The sequence below is a fragment of the Lonchura striata genome, chromosome 5 (genome assembly GCF_046129695.1).
Source record: "Lonchura striata isolate bLonStr1 chromosome 5, bLonStr1.mat, whole genome shotgun sequence".
Classification (NCBI taxonomy): Eukaryota; Metazoa; Chordata; class Aves; order Passeriformes; family Estrildidae; genus Lonchura; species Lonchura striata.
The window spans coordinates 58,326,919-58,344,926 of NC_134607.1; the positions used below are offsets into that span (position 1 = coordinate 58,326,919).

General features: G+C 43.3%; 1 protein-coding gene across 1 annotated transcript; it reads left to right on the forward strand.

Annotated features, from left to right (window-relative positions):
• Positions 1-183: 183 nt before the first annotated feature.
• DESI1 (desumoylating isopeptidase 1) lies at positions 184-16,299 on the forward strand. Its single transcript, XM_021552770.3, has 6 exons — positions 184-473; positions 9,442-9,463; positions 10,366-10,435; positions 11,080-11,189; positions 11,921-12,043; positions 13,201-16,299. The coding sequence occupies exons 1-6, from the start codon at positions 200-202 to the stop codon at positions 13,292-13,294; spliced, it is 693 nt and encodes a 230-aa protein (XP_021408445.1). The 5' UTR covers positions 184-199; the 3' UTR covers positions 13,295-16,299.
• Positions 16,300-18,008: the final 1,709 nt, after the last annotated feature.

An 18,008-nucleotide genomic window follows, 5' to 3' on the forward strand; every position in this document is an offset into this window, starting at 1 on the left:
CCCGGGGCGGCCGCCCCTCCCCGCGCGCGGATTGGCTGCCGTGGGCAGCGAAGGGCGGGAGCGCCGCACGCGCTTCCCGCGGCTCCGAGCCCCGGCCAATGACAGCGGGACTTGTCCGTCCCCGCCCTCCGGCTGTAGCTCCGCCCCCGGCGCCGTCGCGCAGTGACGGGGCGGCCCGGCAGGCGCGGGGCGTCCGCGCATGCGCCCGGGCAGCGTCGTCCCTTCCTTCCCGTCTGTCACCTCACGGCTGGTGCCGCTGCGCCGGGGACCGGCACCGGAGCCGCCCTTTCCTCCCGTTCCCCTCCATCTCCCGGAGGGAAGGGCCGTTCAACCTTGTCTGCAGGGGCTCCGGCTGCCGCTCGGCGGCCGCGCCCGCGCCCCCATGGAGGAGCCGCTGGCGCTGCACCCCGTGAAGCTCTATGTGTACGACCTGTCCAAGGGCATGGCCCGGCGCCTCAGCCACCTCATGCTGGGTAAGAGCACGGCGGGAGACGCGGGGCCAGCCCCGCCTCCCGGGGGATCGCGTTCCGCCACCGACCACCGCGGCCTGGCTTTGCTGCGCCGGAAAACGGGGCTGAAGTCGCCGCCTCCTGCCCCGGAGGTGGCGATCCCCGCCCGGTATCGTTCTCCTGAGGGAGCGGCCCAGGAAGGCTCCCTGAGGGCGCACCGGCGCCGGCGGTGTCCGGCGGGCGCAGCGCGGCTTGGGATGTGCGCGGCTTGCCCGGAGGCTCGGCGCTCGGGAACACAGCGGGGTTTGGCTGCGGGATTCCTGACCCGCTGTCGCCGGGACGAGCTTTGTCAGTGCGGCAGATCCAGGTGCTCTGGGTCCAGCCTCTTCTCCCCCAGCCGCCCGTTGCCGATGCGGGGTGGTATTTACTAAAGTCAGGTTAAAAGTGTTCCTTGGCCCCTGAAGGGAGGGACAGCTCAGCCCCCCGGCTGCTGTGGTGCCGCGGCCGGAAAGCTGAGCTGAAGAAAGGCGCCTGCTGTTTACAAGGTTATTGAGTTCGAACGGCTCCATGTTGTGGCGAGGTCGGGCTGGGTTGGTGATGTGCAGCCATCCTCCTTCACAGTTTGTAGAAGTCTGCTGTGTGTCTCGTCGAGATTGGGTGCGTTTCCAACTAAACCTGAAATTTGGGGTGGAAACAGGTTTTGCTTAAAGTTTTAGAAGCATGAATTAGGAATGCAACAAGAGAGTGGTTTATACCTGTTAGGAGTAGATTCTGACCTGTGTCAGACCAGCGGTCTGTGTGGGATGAGACTTCTCAACAGACTCAGTGTCTGAACAGATGGCTCTGTGTAATCTTGTTTTACAGTTTGTTGGCAGTCACTTTGCTCATCTGCCCTATGAGGAGATTCTCTGATTTCCTGCAAGCTTAAAATCAAAGTCCAGACAATTCTTAGCCTGAGGTTTCATGCAGGTAAATGATAGGTTTGCAAAGTTGAAAAGAAAATAGTACAAAGATCATGTGTGTTGTGCTCTGTTAGTCATTTAGCAGCAACCACTTTGGGAGATGTGTTTCCTACACTGGATAACCTCAAAACTTTTTATGTGGTCAGAATTGCTTCTGTTGTAGCCCTTAGGGGAAGTAGCTTTTCACCTATCAAGTGAAATAGCCATGTTTTATCATGTGCTAAGAGTTATAAATCTTGAGATTATATGGGTGTGTGATTTACGTGTGTTGGAGTTGAGTAGAATTTAACTATTCTTATTTCAAAGTATTAGTCCAAGCAAAGACTGTAATAGAGATAGATTGCCACTATAATTATCTCCATGCCAATCTTCACATAGATCAAGCAAAGGCTTTTTAGTTCCTTTCTTACCTACAAAGTCAGTCTTGGGATTTTGTAGTTTTCCAAATTTCCACATAAAAACACATAGCGCATTACTTCATTTTGATGCTTTCTAATCTATTCAGACAACATCTTGAAAACTTTGTGCTTGTGATATATAGTTTGGTGGTAAATTTTGGGAATCTGAGCAGTGAAAAGGAAAGCTTAAAAACCTGAACACTTGGGTAGTAGGGGAAGTGCTACTCGCTAGTACTGCCTGGTAACTGTGCTCAGATGTGTTCATGGAATGTGGCCAACTAGGCCCGCGTGGTTACAGTGACAATGCAGACTGCAGAACATTTGAGATTGTGTGGATCCTGTGACATGATTGTCCATAAAACAAATCATTCATTCTTTCTTTCTTCCTCCTTCAAGTTGTGTCTTCTGTGCATTCACACTCAGCTCTGTTTCAGATGATTTTGGAAACCTCCCCAAGAGCCAAGTGACTGAGAGAATACTCCTCTTACCTCATGCATAGACCCTTTTTTCCCTGAAGAACAACAGAAAAAACTCTTTTTATTTCTCTGTATATCAATTCTCAGATGGTCAATATAAATTCCTTCCTTAGTGATGTTCATAAACTAGGTTATTGGGGAAAGTCATAGAAATTAAAGAGGAAGGTATTTATTAAAGGATTTACACTTGGCATCTCTGCTTACAGTATTCTTTTCATCAATGCCAAGTTTGAAACAGTTCTTTTGCTTTGAGTGATAATCCTATAATATTGCCTGAATTGAAATACATTGTTTTAGAAAGAAAAAAATAAATACAGTAATTGATTGTACTAAAATCAATTTCTGTCAGGCTTGAAAACAGCAGCTTAAGTCCCTTGGCCAAAGGGGGATGAATCCTGTCTTATGAGACTGACCACTGCAAGAACATCACTGCGCTGTGTCTTCTGTTGTGCTATAGGGTCCAGAGGTACTGCAGACTATGTCAGCACAGCCTTCAAGGATCAGCTCTCACTACCAAATGTTATACTGACTTTTTCAGTACCAGTTCTCTCTGTTGTCATTTAATGATGAATCTGGAAGGGAGAGATGTTTTGCACAGTTCATAGCAGGCTTTAGAGTTACTTAGTCTTGTCCCTTGGACAGTCTTTGTTTTTCTTGGGAAGTTTACTCTTTTTATACCCAGACTGCTTTTATTCCTCTTACTTTTCTGTAAGGTTCCTGCAATTTAGTGACTATTTCTATTGTGAAGTATACATGACCAAAAATTGTAGGTCAGTTGCTTTTGGTATCAGAAGCAGCACATTTAATTTTTATGTTGCTGTACATTGCATCTTCTCGATAGCTACTGTTGGTCTTCTCTTCCCCACTCTCAGTCTGTGACTGCATTTGTCTGTTCAAATACATATTACAATAATATGAAATGTTGACCTGAATATGCAATAAGATTTCTGTTGCCAAGACAGAAAACATAATCCACCTGATTCTATGGAGGGTAAAGAGGAAAAAGAGAATAGTTCAGCTTGCAGTGCTGATTTTGAAATAGACATCCAAAGGCAGAGAAGTCTTTAAGGAAGATTAAAACCCTATTGCATCGTAGGCTTAAAGAAAAATATCTACCAGCTCAAAGTTCTCCTGTCCTGTAACTGAGGTGATTGCTTTTGTGACTCACAGAGTGAGCTGGGAGCCTGGTTAACCACAGTAGCTTTGGCTCAGTGTAGTATAAATCAACATTGAGTGGACTGGGAGTATGTTTTGGTTGAAATTTTTAAGTGGTGCATTCAGCTGGAGGGATTTAACAGCCCAGAGGGAATTGGAGCGAAAGGTAACTGCTGAAAGGAGGTGCCTTCTGCTCGCTTCCATTCTCCCAGGCCAACACATTTCTCTGCTTCTCCTCCATCTGTTCTGAACAGTTTTGAATTGCTTCAGCATGATATTCTATCAGCTTTGCTCCCAGCATTTGCTGGGGATTTCATGAAAATGGCATGCATTACCCTCCCCCAGTATAGCCTACTTCTGGGTCTCTCTAGGCACCTCAAAGAGAAGGGAATTGAAGCAGGCTTCTCCCTCTCCGTTAGGTTTTATTTTTGTTTTGGTTGAGCACACTTGGTAGCACATAGAAGAGAGTGCTTGACTAAGTGCTTGCCTAATTAGAGTAATTTTTAATTCAAAAAAGGCAGAAATCATAATGGATTGTCCCAGGGAAATTAGAGCAATATGCAAAGCAATGTACTGCTAGAAACATCCATGTTGGTTGACCAAATTGTATTACTTCCGATTCCACAGGAGACCAGTTCACTACTTTTTTTAGAGTCTTTTATGGTGTTCTGGGGATTGCAGAGCACAGATATGTTGTTAAAGCTCAGTTAGTACTGAGCTTCCTATTATTTCTTTACAGTTCAAAAACAGGCATAGATCTTGCACTGAGGGTTGGATGGCCTAAACTCTGCATGAGGTAAACTAAGTGCCCATCTGCACAGACAATTCCTTCCTTCATGTCTCAGAACTCTTCTGCCCTTCAGTACAATAATTTAGATTAATATACAGATGCCACTTTCATTTGATATTTACAATGCATGGGAATAATCAACATTGTTTGGTCCTCAAGATTAATAAATTACTGTGATGATAAAAAAGATTGGTGAGCATCTAATCTCCCTTGTGCTTGGCCTTCCAGACAAATCTAAGCATGGAAGTAATCCAGTTTGATTGTATTCTAAAATTATATGGGCTTTCTTCTTATTTCAAAATACTCCTGTATCTAAACACTTACAATCTCCTGAATTGATTTGGCAAGAACCTAACTACTTAATTCTCAGTGTTCCTGTGACTAAGCTGAAGGTCCTGGAATTGTTTACGTTCATGTTTTTCTCATAGGTTTCTGGCTCATGTAAACACCATTAAAGTATGTGAGCTATGAATGTTATAAAGAAAATAAAACAGCAAATACAAAAACTCGTTTACTTGCTACATGATACTCTCCCTTATTGAAACAAATTGAATCTTTGAGATGCTTAAGCACACAATTTATACTGAACTGGCATCTCCCCCCAGGTTCTAGTGAGTACTTTCAGGAAAGAGCCACAGAAGCAAGGGAAAAATAAAAAAATAAATAAACAACAACAACAAAAAAAAACATCCCCAGACAAAAACAAGCAAAAATCCACTCAAAAACCATGGTGATCATGTTTCCAAAGACTGACAGGCTGTCCCCCTAAACTCTCAAAAATATAACACAGTAGCTTTTCATGTCCCTGGTCTGTGACAAAAACAAGGTACCTTGACTTGCATTAGTTTGGACTGGATGCAGATCAAACTAAGCTGATTTACTTCACATTTACTTCAGTCTGAGCTGGCACATGGGCAGTTTCTCTGGGAGAGTTGATACCTGATAGCCTGGCCATATGCAGTAAATGTTGTGGGATCAAATATGTACATCTAAATTTGCAATGACCTTTCCTGTCCAACAGCCCCTGACCCTGACCTAGCAAGATGCTAACCCTGACTGGTTAGCATCTTGCCATTTCCCTGTTTTACCTGGATAACAAAATCACAGAAGAGGTAAGGTTTGAAGGGACCACAGTGGGTTATCTGGTCCAACCTCCCTGCACAAGCAGGGTCATCTCAGGTACATTCCACAGGATTGTGTCCAGATGGTTCCTGAGTATCTTCAGTGAGAGAAGCTCCGCAACCTCTCTGGGCAATGATTCCAGTGTGTCATCACCTGTACAGTAAATAAGTCCTCCTCATGTTCAGGTGGCTCTTTCTTTGTCTCAGTTTCTGCCCATTGCCTCTTGTCCTATTGCTTGTCACCACTGAGAAGAGCCTGTATCCATCCTCTTGATAACCCTCCCTTCAGATACAGTAAGTGTCCAAAAGAGCATCATTCCATCAGGACATTCCTGTTCTGGATTATGAGCATGTGCATCCTTTGGATTAGTTTTACTGTAGATAACTGAGTGAAGGGTAATGCCTGCAGTTTAATGCAGCAAGGGCTTTTACAGCTCTGATGGAAATTACTGGGAGAATTGCTATATAGTAATAGACAGCCTCAGGTTATGAGTAAATGGCTTGGTTTTGGTGGCAGTACCAGCACACAGTTCTACCCACATTGCAGTGACCACAGGAGTTTGGAGTGTTGTGGCAAGGAGTGGAAGAACAGGAAACATGATGATATCTGCCAGTATCCTGGTTAGTGTTTGCAATCCCTTCTTACAGTCCATTCAATCGACTATGGGATGTCAGCTCTGTTGCACTGAAGGATTATTTGGGGAGGTTCATGGCGAGCTTCTGGCTTTCAAGCTGGACAGTGCTGCCAGAAGCAGCTTTATTGGAAAGCAAGGCCTGGATACAACCTGTGTCTTAGCACTCAGAGCAATGCTGTAGCCTTGGTTGGTCATGCTGTTGGGGGGCTGTTGTGTGTATCAAGTCTTCAGAGGCTCTGGGCAAAATATTTTGTGTGCAGTGAGCGATGTCAAGTAGAAGGCAAAACATAACTCCTTAGTGCAGGCTGCCCTGATTGCTCTACCTGAGCTTATCAGGGTGGTGAGCTGTCATCTGTTCTGTGCAGTGTCTGAGTCTGGGAGAAAGGGCAAGAAGAGTCATAGAGGAGGGTCCCCATCAGAGGCAAAATTTCAGGAGGAAGATGATTGTGGCCATGGATGTCCATACAAAACCTCTTACATGACAGACAAGCAACACTGAGATGCTTGCTGAGCAGCAGGAAAGGGAGCTGCCTGAGTTCCTCAGAAACTGGTGGCCATCGATTTATTCCTCTGTGGCTCAGTTTGAGTTGAAATTACAACAGCCAGCTGTGAAGCCTGGGGTACTGCAGCAGCTTAGCAAAAGTTCTCAGTCTTGGACGTCTCTGGGTGATGCATATGTGGCCAATAATGGCAGGTTTCTTAGGCATGGGATTCCCCCAGCAGTGTTGTCATTGAAGACACTTGCACTGCCTCTTACCAGAAACCGTCCATCAGTGGAAGAAAGGGATTATATTTTGTCTGCAGCAGGCTAGAGAGCTACCACAGATGTCTTATTGTCAGCAATGCTGCAGATCCGGTGTGTGTTTTCCACAATGCCAGCTTGGTTAATGACTTGTAGGAGCCAAGAAAAAATAGTGGGTCTGCAGCTTATTTAAGATTTTCAAATCAGTGTTGGCACAAACTGACTGAGCTGATCAGCAGCAGACAGACCTGCCTTGTGAAGATAGGCAGCTTCACTTGCCAGAAGCTGTTCTGTTACTGCCCTGGCAGTTACTGCCTTTGGACTGCTACAGACTTCATGCATAGCAGTAAAGGTTGGACTACAGTCCAAAGCAAAGTCCCAGTTCCTGAATTTTGCTTGGGTTTTGTACATACAGTCAGAAAATTACTTTGGTGAAAAGGGACCTCTAGAAGTCCTGCTTAAGGCAGAGGCAACAAGAGGAAATTCTTCAGGGCCCTGGACAGCAGAGTTCTAAGTATCTTCAAGGATTGAAATCCCTTATGCTTTCTGGACTCCTCCTCCAGTGTTTGACCACCTTCATGATAGATGTTTTTCCTGCTTCCTACCGAATTGTGAATTTCCCATTTTCCAGCTAGCACCTGTTACCTTTCACTGTGCATATCTGAGTAGAGCAAGGGTCCCCTTTCATCCATCCATACCTGTTGGGTACTTCTATACAGGAATACAGACTCTTGGCTTTCTTTTCTTGAGGATGAACACACCAGTTTTCTCAGCTCTTCTTCAGTACAGTAAGTGCTCCAGCCTAGATGTCAGTGTCTTTTATATTGTGGGGATCCAAAAGTGGACACAGCACTCTATATGTGGTCTCACAAGTGTCAAACTGGAGGACAGAGTCACTTCCCTTGAGCTGTGGGCTGCTGCCTTGCTAGAGCAGCCCATTGTGGAGCTTTTGCTGCAATGATCTTTTCAGGGAGGTGTTGTAATTGCACGAGCAGGTCCTGGCAGTATCTGTGACATGATCAATATCTACCATAGCTCTTTCACCTGCATGCAGAATCTAGGTATAAGGTGGGAACTTTCTGGAAAGTCTTTTGTTACTGTTTGCTGCAGGTGCGTGTGAAAGTAAAAACTAAGATGTTCTCTTTCAATTTAACATGCAAAGAACAGGCACAATTCTAATATGTGCTGTCTTTAAAACGGTTTCTTTCTCTGGTCTGAAGGATAAAGTTCCTGTTTCTTCTAGTGAAAAAGTTATTTATCATGAGCAAATGTGTAATAATTTGTTAACAGATACACAGAACACTAACTGGGCAAAGTCAAAGGATAAAGACAATCAGAGGCCAGTGCTACCTGTGGTGCTGAGCCTGCATGGCCAATGGGCTGCAGAGCTGGCAGCTCTAGAGTGTGAGGTGAAATCTCTCATGGGGAGCACATGGAACAAAGGCCAAAGGATCACAAAGCACAACAGTGGGACATGCCAAAGGGCCGGCAGATGCTTCTAAGATACTGCAACACAGTGTTCTGGTTCTGTCATTATTGCCACTCTCTCTTGGATTTTGACCCACTCCAAGCCTACATGTCTGTGTGATGAGTTGACAGGGAATGTGGTTGCTACCTGGCTGTGACCCATGGGAGTGACAGATCAGTCCATCTGCTTCAAAACTAAGTGTATTCTCTTCAGCCTTTTCCCTGCCTCTGCTCTTCCATGACCCTCGTCTGAAGCAGGTACCTATTTTGCTTCAGTCCTGAGTGAAAAAAAATGTGTTGCTTTTTCTTATGGCAGAGTAGTACTCAGTCTAGTGCTTGGATTCAAAGAATACCAAATGTTGGTATGCACGCAGTTTTTCTGTTCTAAATCTGTTTTTTGGAGGTTATACACCTTGTTCAGGAAAAAAAATTATAGCACATCTCCCACAACATGCACTGGCTCCCTACAAGCTCCCAAAGGGAGGCTACCAGGGACCAAGCCTGTTGGTTATGATAGATAAAATAATTGAGCCTAGGACAGTAAGAGCTGATGACCTTTTAGAAAGAGGTTTAATCTTGAGGTCCTGCCATGAACAACAGAGAAGTTTAGGTGTCCTGCTTCTAGGAAACTGGAAACACATTTTAAAAGGGACTTTTTCAAATCTTTGCTGCTGTGTTCTGGAAAACACACAGCTTTGTAACTTGTGTAAATTTCAGTGCTGTACTTTGCTATCTCCGTTCCCACTTAAACTCATTTTTAAGGGCAGGGGGAGGGAAGGAAAAGAGGAAATCATGGAATACATTATAGAGGCTACCACCACTGGTCATATGTTTAAGTCAGAACTGTCATCAGTTACTGAAAAAGAGAACTGAATACATTCTGCTGGCCAGCTGTCTGCAGTTATGAAATGTGTCAAATTCAACTCTTCTGCTCCTGATTGAAGACTCTTATTTTAGGAAAATGTTTTCTTTCTTGGTCTGAAGAAAAACACCTAAGAAAGGTAAGCACCGGCGGGATAGGATGGCATTGCTACCTCTGCCTACCAGGAGGGAAGAAGTACAAAGGATGTGTGGATTGAGTAGTTAATTTGAAAGATATTCTGGATTTTTTAGAAGGAACTCTGGATTAAATCTTTGGTGTTGCTGTCATGGTGAAATAATAAGCATGGTTCCTAAGTGATTGACAGAAAGTAGGCTGAAATCTGGAAAATACATTGCTAATAACTCTTCTTTTCTCTGGATACAGGGAAACAACTGGATGGCATCTGGTAAGTGACTAGATTTAAATTGCATTATGTGGGTAAAACACTGGTGTAGGAAATATTTTCAATATGCAGTTATATATGCTTCAGAGGCTAAGAACATTTTGTGAAGGAAGGCACTTTTTGTTCCTGAATACAGATTGGCAGTAATATGATGTACAGTCAGGTGCCAGTTAAACCACTTTGTTCAAAGCTCAGTGGACCCCATGGAAAAGGGCATTGTTAGTAGCTGTTGTGTTTTTGTGCACCTGTGTACTTTTTCAAGGGTAAGATGGTGTCCTTGTCCCAAGCACTTTGTCTTATAATTCCAGGCATGGCTAAACATGATAGTAAAAGAGTAGGTGGGAAGAAGGTATTACAGGATCAAGTCTTCTGTCATATAGGAGCAGTATCTACAGTCACCAAGAAAAGCCCTTAATTTTCTATAATTCATACCAAGAATTTTGATATCACACAAAGAGGGCTTGTTTGGTTGTTTTTTTTAGAGACAAGAAAACCCCTAAACCCTTGTCTATCCATTTTCCTCTCCTCTGATCTGTCTCCAGTGGCTGTCTGACCAGCTTCTCAGCCAGTGAGAAGTCTCTGTCAGTGTGGTAGGAGGGATAGTTCTGTCTCTGAGGGCTGACCTCACCCTCAGCCTTTAGCTGAGAGAGGGTCATGCCTGGGCTCTTAGCTAAACCTGCTCTTTCCTAAGTGCTTGCAGAATTACAGTATGCTTGATAATCATTGCTTCCATATCCATTTATGTCCCAGCAGATCCTGTTCCCACTCACAGAAATACACTGACCTTTTCTTTCATATATTCCCTTCATTATGCCCTTGAGCTCATAAATTTATCAGTGATTTATGTGCTAGGCTATTTACTTTTTTTCTTTATTTCAACTTTTTTTTTTTGTTCTCTGTGGCAGGCACACCTCCATAATAGTCCATAAAGATGAATTTTTCTATGGCAGTGGAGGGATCTCCAGCTGTGCACCTGTAAGTTAATCTTAATCTTTGGATAATTTTTTGTAAGGTTATCTATCAGAATTGCTTGTGTTACTGTCTTTTAGAAAAGCAGCAAAAGACTTCTAAATTCAGACAGATGCTGAAGCCAGCTGCTTGTCATGGTTTCCTAGGGTACTGAGGGTAAAGGGAGCATGGACAGTGGGTTTGAGCCCAACTCAATTCATGTTGGGGGTTGCTTCTTCTGGTACAGTCTGTCTAGAACACCTTTTGCAACTGCTTTGCCAGAGTGACACCTTGTCCAATTCTGTATCATGAAGTGTTACATGCAGACTTTTTGAGAGTTAAAAAAAGCCCCAAACCATTATGTTTTCTCAGATCTTTCTGTTCTTAGAGAGGTTAAATGGATGGGCCATGCTTCTAAAGCAGAATTTTGCCATAGCATAAAGCTTTCAGCTCAAAGAGCCAAATTTACCAGCTGAAGTGGAAGTTTCATGTTCCTTCTCGTTCTTTTGAGTGCAGAATAAGGGAGGCCAGCAGGGCTTTTTGCTTGATAAACATACCAAAAGATCCTTCTTTTGTGCCTGGATAAACCAGAATAGCTTTATTCAGTAAAGTCCTCCAAGAGAATTCAGCCTGATCATTTGACAGTATCTTCTGGCTGTTCATTTTTACAGGGAGGGACACTTCTTGGCCCTCCAGACACAGTTGTTGATCTGGGGAACACTGAAGTCACTGAAGAAATTTTTCTGGAATACCTTTCCTCTTTGGGGGAATCTGCATTCCGGTAAGTAGCAGCCTGTACTGGAAAACCTCTATACCAAAAAGGTGCAGAATGGAGGAAAGTATTATGAAACCAGTCCAGCTCACAGAGCTTCTGTATGCTTACTCTCTCATTTGGTACTCTTCAAATATGGACTGGACTGATGCACCCGTACACACAAGGAGCTACCTTCTAGGCTGGGAAAGTATTCTTCTGGGAAGTCTTTAACACTGTTTTATTTTTGTAAAGTTGAATAATGCCTGAAATGTTTTTGAGAGAATCATCAGGGAAAATGAAATCTCTCAGTAAATAGCAGTATGCCCTTTGAGTCATAGGTAGTCACCGTAGTAAAGCTGCCAATTTTCACATGAGTAGAAGCAAGGTCTTGACTGTTAAGAGTCTACTCTGCTTCTCACAAGAGTAGGAAACCACAACATTTAGTGTTCTGGCTGTCTTTCAGTGTCAATAATTCTCGTTACTACTGCTGTGGTTTTAATTGAAGAAACCTAACATCACCTATTCTTCCAAAAATGGTTGCATTAAAGTCAGGGATGTGGAGAGATGTCGTTTTCCACTCTGATTCAATTGAATCTGAGGTTGGATTGATGTCTGTATTTTACCTATTTGCCTTAGAATTCTTTGGGGTGGAGGGAGGAAGTGCTAATGAAAGATGTTCTTCATTAAGTGTTTCTGCTTGTATGATTTATTGCTGAATTTGTGGGGTTTTTTTTTTCAATTTCTTTTCTGTGGCACAGAGGAGAGTCTTATAACCTCTTTGAACATAACTGCAACACCTTCAGTAATGAAGTGGCACAATTTCTGACAGGAAAAAAAATCCCTTCCTATATCACTGACCTTCCATCTGAAGTTCTTGCCACGTGAGTATGGATGCCCCTCCTCTCTCTGTAGCTGTTTCATGCTAATGCTTAAACATTTGACAGAGCCAGCAGTACCAGTTTCTGATGGATCTGTCTGAGAACCAGCATAAGATTAAGGAGAGGATGCAATTTTCTTTACATCAACACTTGCAACACTGTATGACAAGTGCTAACTGGCACTGGTGTTCCAAAGAAGAGAGAAGGATGTTCTTCTGCCTTTAACTTAAACTAGCTTTTTTGTGATAGTCTCTTATATATGACCAGACAAGCTTAGAAAGTTTCAGAAAACAGGACAAGAGGGGTTTTTTTCCCTCTTAGACAGCCAATATCTGTTAAAAGTCATTTCTCTAAGCACCATAATTGCAGAGGTGTCAGTTTACTTGTGAAGAGGCAAGGAAGATACAATTTTAAATAAATGCTGCAGTTTTAAAGCTAGGATTGAGTGGAAAAAGAGGATATGGAAAAAAAGGAAATTAAGAATTTCCTGCTTGATAATTCAGATGTTGTTTTTGTTTGGGGTTTTTTAAACTCTAAGCTAGTGAGGATCCCAGTAGGGTGATGAGAGCTCCATCATTTAGATCTTACTTCTATAACAGCACATTATTTGTGAGACATGGGTCTTCTACCCTGGACACTTAGCAATTCAGATCTCTCAAAATCATGTAAAGTCATCAACAGAGTGAGTCTTACTGAAAGACAAACCAGGTGCTACAGATTGCAACAGAAATTATTCTGGCAGTGTTTAACCATTGTCCTTTAAGTAAGCCAGAGGCTATTCTTTTGGCAGGTTCAATATTGATGTACTTAGTGGAACACTGCAGTTGCATAACAGGGATTTTGTTTGCACGTTTAAGTAGAATGAATTACTGAGAGCTGGTTTCAGACAGTGTTACATTAGCAGTCTAGGCATGTTAGGACTCAGAACTACCTTATCTGATGATTTTATGATATAAAATCATGTTTAAGTTTCTTAGGTATTGAACAGTAAACTAATAGGTTAAATCAGTTTGCTTTAGTTTGTAGTGGAAGTCTTTTCTTCAGATTTGCTTCTAGAATGTTGGTTTGATTGCACTCTAGGAAGTGAGTGTACTTCAGTGGTAAATGGGAGTTGTCGACCAAGTAAACTATTTGAGATATTTATTTCTTTACTTTCTCAGACCTTTTGGACAAGCTTTAAGGCCTCTCCTGGACTCCATCCAGATCCAACCACCTGGAGGAAATACCTTCAGCAGACATAATGGACAGAGCTAACAGGAGTGACCCAGCGTGCCCAGCCTCACCAGGCCTCTTCCTTTTTAAACATGAATCTACCAGATTTCTATTTTATAATTTCTCATGAGAATTAACTCTAAAGAAGTTACAAGACAAGTTTTAAAATTTCCTGGGGAGAGAATTTATCAGGGTGCATGTAAGACAATGCTACCAAAAATATTGCCATAATTTCTAATAGTATTATACTAATTTATAAAGGCTGTCTTGTCCAAGTAGGCTGACACTTTCTACGTAACTTCTGTGCTGGTAAGTGGAAATTCATTCCATGAGCATTCAACAGCCCATTACACAACTTGAAGTAAATAAGGGGATGTCCTGGCCATCCCTTGCAGTCTTGCATCTCTGTCTTATCACTGCATCTATTATGGGGGTATTTGCTGAAGTCTAGCCAAAAAAGCAGAGCAAGTATTGGCAGCCTAGGAATTGAAGGTGTTCCAGGATTAGTCTGTATATTTGACTGACATTTGCTCAAGGGAAGAGCTGAACTCATCTGATCAGAATATTTGCAGTGGCACGAGTGTATGGGAAAGGTGATGAAGCTGAACCATGTGTCAGGGTCACACTCAGAAACTCAGAAATTCAGTGGGACTTGCTATGGTGGGAGGGAACCTGGAGCTGAAGGTTACCGAGAGCCTTGTAATGCAAGATCGAAGAGTTATGGGAAAGAAGCGGCTGAAAGAACAGAATCGCATGAGCAGAAGTGGTAGAGACAAATTTCAGGCGAAAGTAAAATGAAGTGAAATGTTTCCTTATCTCACACATCAGCTTATCAGCAGATAGACAGAACCTTGTTAATGCATAAGAACTGTTTTCTTGGTTTTTTTTTTTCCTTGCAAAGCCAGAGTTACGGTACAGTAAGGCAGGAGTAGCATGGCAACTGCATGATAATACCAGTTGGACCAAATCTGCCTTCAATATCCAATTGCAGACACAGTAGGAGTTCCAACAAAGTGCTGCTCTTTCCAAAGCAGTCAAGCACATCAGGGCTTTCCGTAAGAGAAATAAGTGCTATGTCTCCCCAAATGTAAAGAAAATGAGGAAGAGTAAAATTAAACTTTTCTGTGGAACAACTGAGTTTCTTGGGTTACATGCAGAATCAGTTCTGTGCTTAGATTAACTTTTGATTATAGCAATACTGCATCTTCTAGTTTAAGATTTTTAGAGCTTTGCATTTACTTGCAGTGGGAAAGAACAGGGGAATGAAAAAATAGGCACAATGTTTTTTTTTCATGTATATATTTATACACTACTTTCCTACTTTCCTGAACAATTTTGTAGCAGTTACATTTAGGAAGGAATATAAGAAAGACATCAGACAAACCCCAGAACACTGCTGATGCTCCATAAATGGGGATTGCACATCCCAGATGCTGCCAAGAAAGCATCTATGCAAATGTATAGCCCTTTGTCCAGTGCTTTGATGTGAAAAGTATTACTGCAAGTTCAATCCTGCATCTCAAACTTATTGCAGTGGAAACTTCTTATATATCTAAAGGAGATGTCTTTTCTCTGCTGGGTTCTTTCTCCCAGAATAATGCAGATTGATAAATTTCTCACACTGTTACTCTGTGTGGACTATAACAGTTCATATTTTTGAGGGGTTGGAATAGAGGAAAACTGCGATTTTGTCACTGTCAAATACTCTTTTGTCTTGCACCTTGTGGAGCCAGTGCACAGATGGGAATAGGGTACTGTCAGACCATTCTGCTGTTTCATGTTTACCTGTTCTCAGTGCACAGCAGTGGCCCCTGCAGCCCAGATGCTTCTTTTCCTTGTCATTCTCAGCTTGTGCCATCAACTTCTCCTTAAGCATTTAATTTGACAGACTGGACTTGCAGATAACTGTAGCAGTTTCTGCAGATAGCTTTATACGAAAGCTTTCAGTCTTTCCCCTCCAAATGACCTGTTTGTAGAGAATAGTCTATGAAAATCAGTTATGAATGCCTTTTGATGCTCCTGGAGGAGGGATTGGTGTTTGGTTTTGCTAAGCCATAGCTTAGTTTTCCTGACTAGTATATGTATTATCTCCAGTCTTCTCCCATTCATGTTTGTGAAAAGTAACCAGCCTTTCATCTTAATACACACACATACCTGTGCCACAAAATGTTGTAGATCATGTTAGAGATCTTGGAGCTTCCTCAGTCGAGCAGGTACACTCAAGCTGACACAGTACAGCCCAACATCCTGGTGTACTCATTTGGTACCTGCAAGCAGCACAGCTGTGCTTGCTTGCCCTTCAGCAAACTATCGCTTCAGGCATAGCTGCCTGTGATGGAAGCACTGGTGCCATGATTTCTGCCCCACACACTTACACAATGAGGATATGCCCTGTATGTCCACCACTTTGGATGTCCTGAGCCTAGTTTCTGCTTGGTTGCCTACTTCAGGACTTTTTGCATCTTCTTGGGGCAGGAAAGAAGAGGAAGACATTCACCCCATGCATTTTGCAATCTGCCTTTTCTCCTCCAGAGCCCCTTTGCAGAGTTAATGCTCCTTCTTTAAGCTCACTGGGTAAAATTTCACTCAGCCATATGTTGTTTGCAGTAGTCAAAGAACTGGGCTTGGAACCTTTTCTTGTGCTTTGTGGTAAAAGAACTGTAAGAGAGAATCCACTTTGCTTGGTCTTACTGGGTAATGAGACCCCTGTACCCTGTAGGACACTTAGGAAACCTGTTTTCTCCAAAGATTGTTATGTGTAAATTGCAGGACTGTGCCCTCAATGTTCCACCCAACTGAAAATAAACTAGACTGAGAAGTGTATGTAAATGTATATAGGTGATAAACTTCAGTCAGCTGATGGACAAAGGGGCAGGGAAACTGAAATCCTGGAAGGGAACAGAACCCTTTTGCCCACACTTACTATTCTGTCTTGTATTGCTGAGGTTCCCCTGTGCCATTTAAAAAATGTTAATGTCTTTAGGCAGAAAGTAATGTTTTGATTTACTTGTGGGTTTTTTTCTATTACAATAAAAATAAATACAACACCTTTTTCTGATCAAATGCATGTGCCCACACAGCTGCCCAGCCTGTGCAGCTGACCAGAAGTCATTATCTTCACTCTGGTCCCACCTAGGAAGTGCAGCATGAGAAATTTTCCAAGCAGTTTGTGCCAGGTGCTGCTACTGAAAGTATTGGTGGCAACTGCCCTTTGTTCGAACTGGCCAAAGGCAATACCTTTATTTAAGTCTGGAAAATCTTTTCTTCTGTAAGTACTCCAGTACTTAAAACCATACTCTTGCAGGTTGACACAGCTTGGATGAGGTGAGTGAAGATGTTCTGTCAGCACAGGTTTTGTTCAGCCCTTGGTCATCTAAGTCTACAAGTATGAAATGTCTAATGTCTGCTGTTGAAGAAGAGGCCAAACAGAGTTTTAACATGGAAAAAAGTATTTTCCTGACTGCCTTGATGCTACTTTCAGAAGGGAAAAAACCAGAAAAAAGCAGTAGAGTAAGAAGTAGACTTCATGACTGGGTTCCTCTGGAGCTTCAGAGGGGATATTGGGGAGGATTATATAGCACTGCCTAAAATATCTGCCTCTGAGGAAGAAATTCATTCTACTTGGTTCAGCCTTCTGTGTGCTTATTGATAGCATCCAAATGATAAACCACACAGTTTGCTTTGTGTAACAGTCTGTATCAGCGCAGTACAGAAGAGGTCTTGTAACAGAAGGGGATTGTAACGGAGATGTGTGATTGTGGTTATTTGGGCTGCGTTCTTCAGATGTGCTGGTTTGCTACCAAGCACTAGAACTGGCCCCACAGAAAATACCTGGAAGCAGGTTTTTTTGGGGGTTTTTTATTAAATTTTAAAACTAAAAGGAAAACTTTACCTTAATGGCAGCTCTAGACAGAGTGTAAGCCAGTGCTCACAGTTGCTTGCCTTCTAAACTTCAAACAGAATTTCCTGGCCTTTCCTGCTGGTAACAGAATTTTTTTCCTGACAACAGCTGCTGCTTATCTGAGCAGCAATCAAGCGAATGTATCAGGAGTGGTTGGAGCGCGAAGTATTAAATAACCAGAACAGCCATGGTGGCCCTGTTCTCAGAGCTATCCCGGCTGAGGGAACAGCCACAGCTGTGGACAACTGTGCACTTCAGCACAAGGCATATTTATGTTCCCAGGGAAACAAGATTGTCCTAGGCCCCCACCAGCTGATAGCAAATGGCTGCCAAGGTGCTTCCTGGGAGAGGTGTTTGGACATGAAGAGACTCCCTAAAGCAGCACAACAAGCTGAGAAAGTACAGTGGGTAATTCAGGTTTCAAGAAGTTCTCCTGGGTAGCATAAACCCGATAGTACTGCAGGAGTGTGAAAATGGGAACGCTGTCCATTATTTTAGCAGACCTCCCAATTCTGGAAAGTGCCCCAAGGTGGCACTGCTGCCTTGCAGCACAGGGATGCACCTGAGCCTGGGGAGGGCAGCTGCGGCTTCTGGGATGCCCATAGTAATGTCAGTGCAAGAGGCATGAGGGAAGTCTCCCAGACAAGAAAGCTGCAGGTGGGAGCAGCCAGGAGACAAACACATGGAGAAGCTTGGGCTACAGCAGAACCCAGTGCTGCTACAATTGGTTTTCTAAGTCCACACTGCTTCCACACAGATACGGGAGGTTTGCATTCCTGAAACGCCGGGAGGTCACGGTGTGGTTGACTCCACGTCTGTCCATTGAGAGTTCTAGGCGTTAGCTCACGTCTCTGC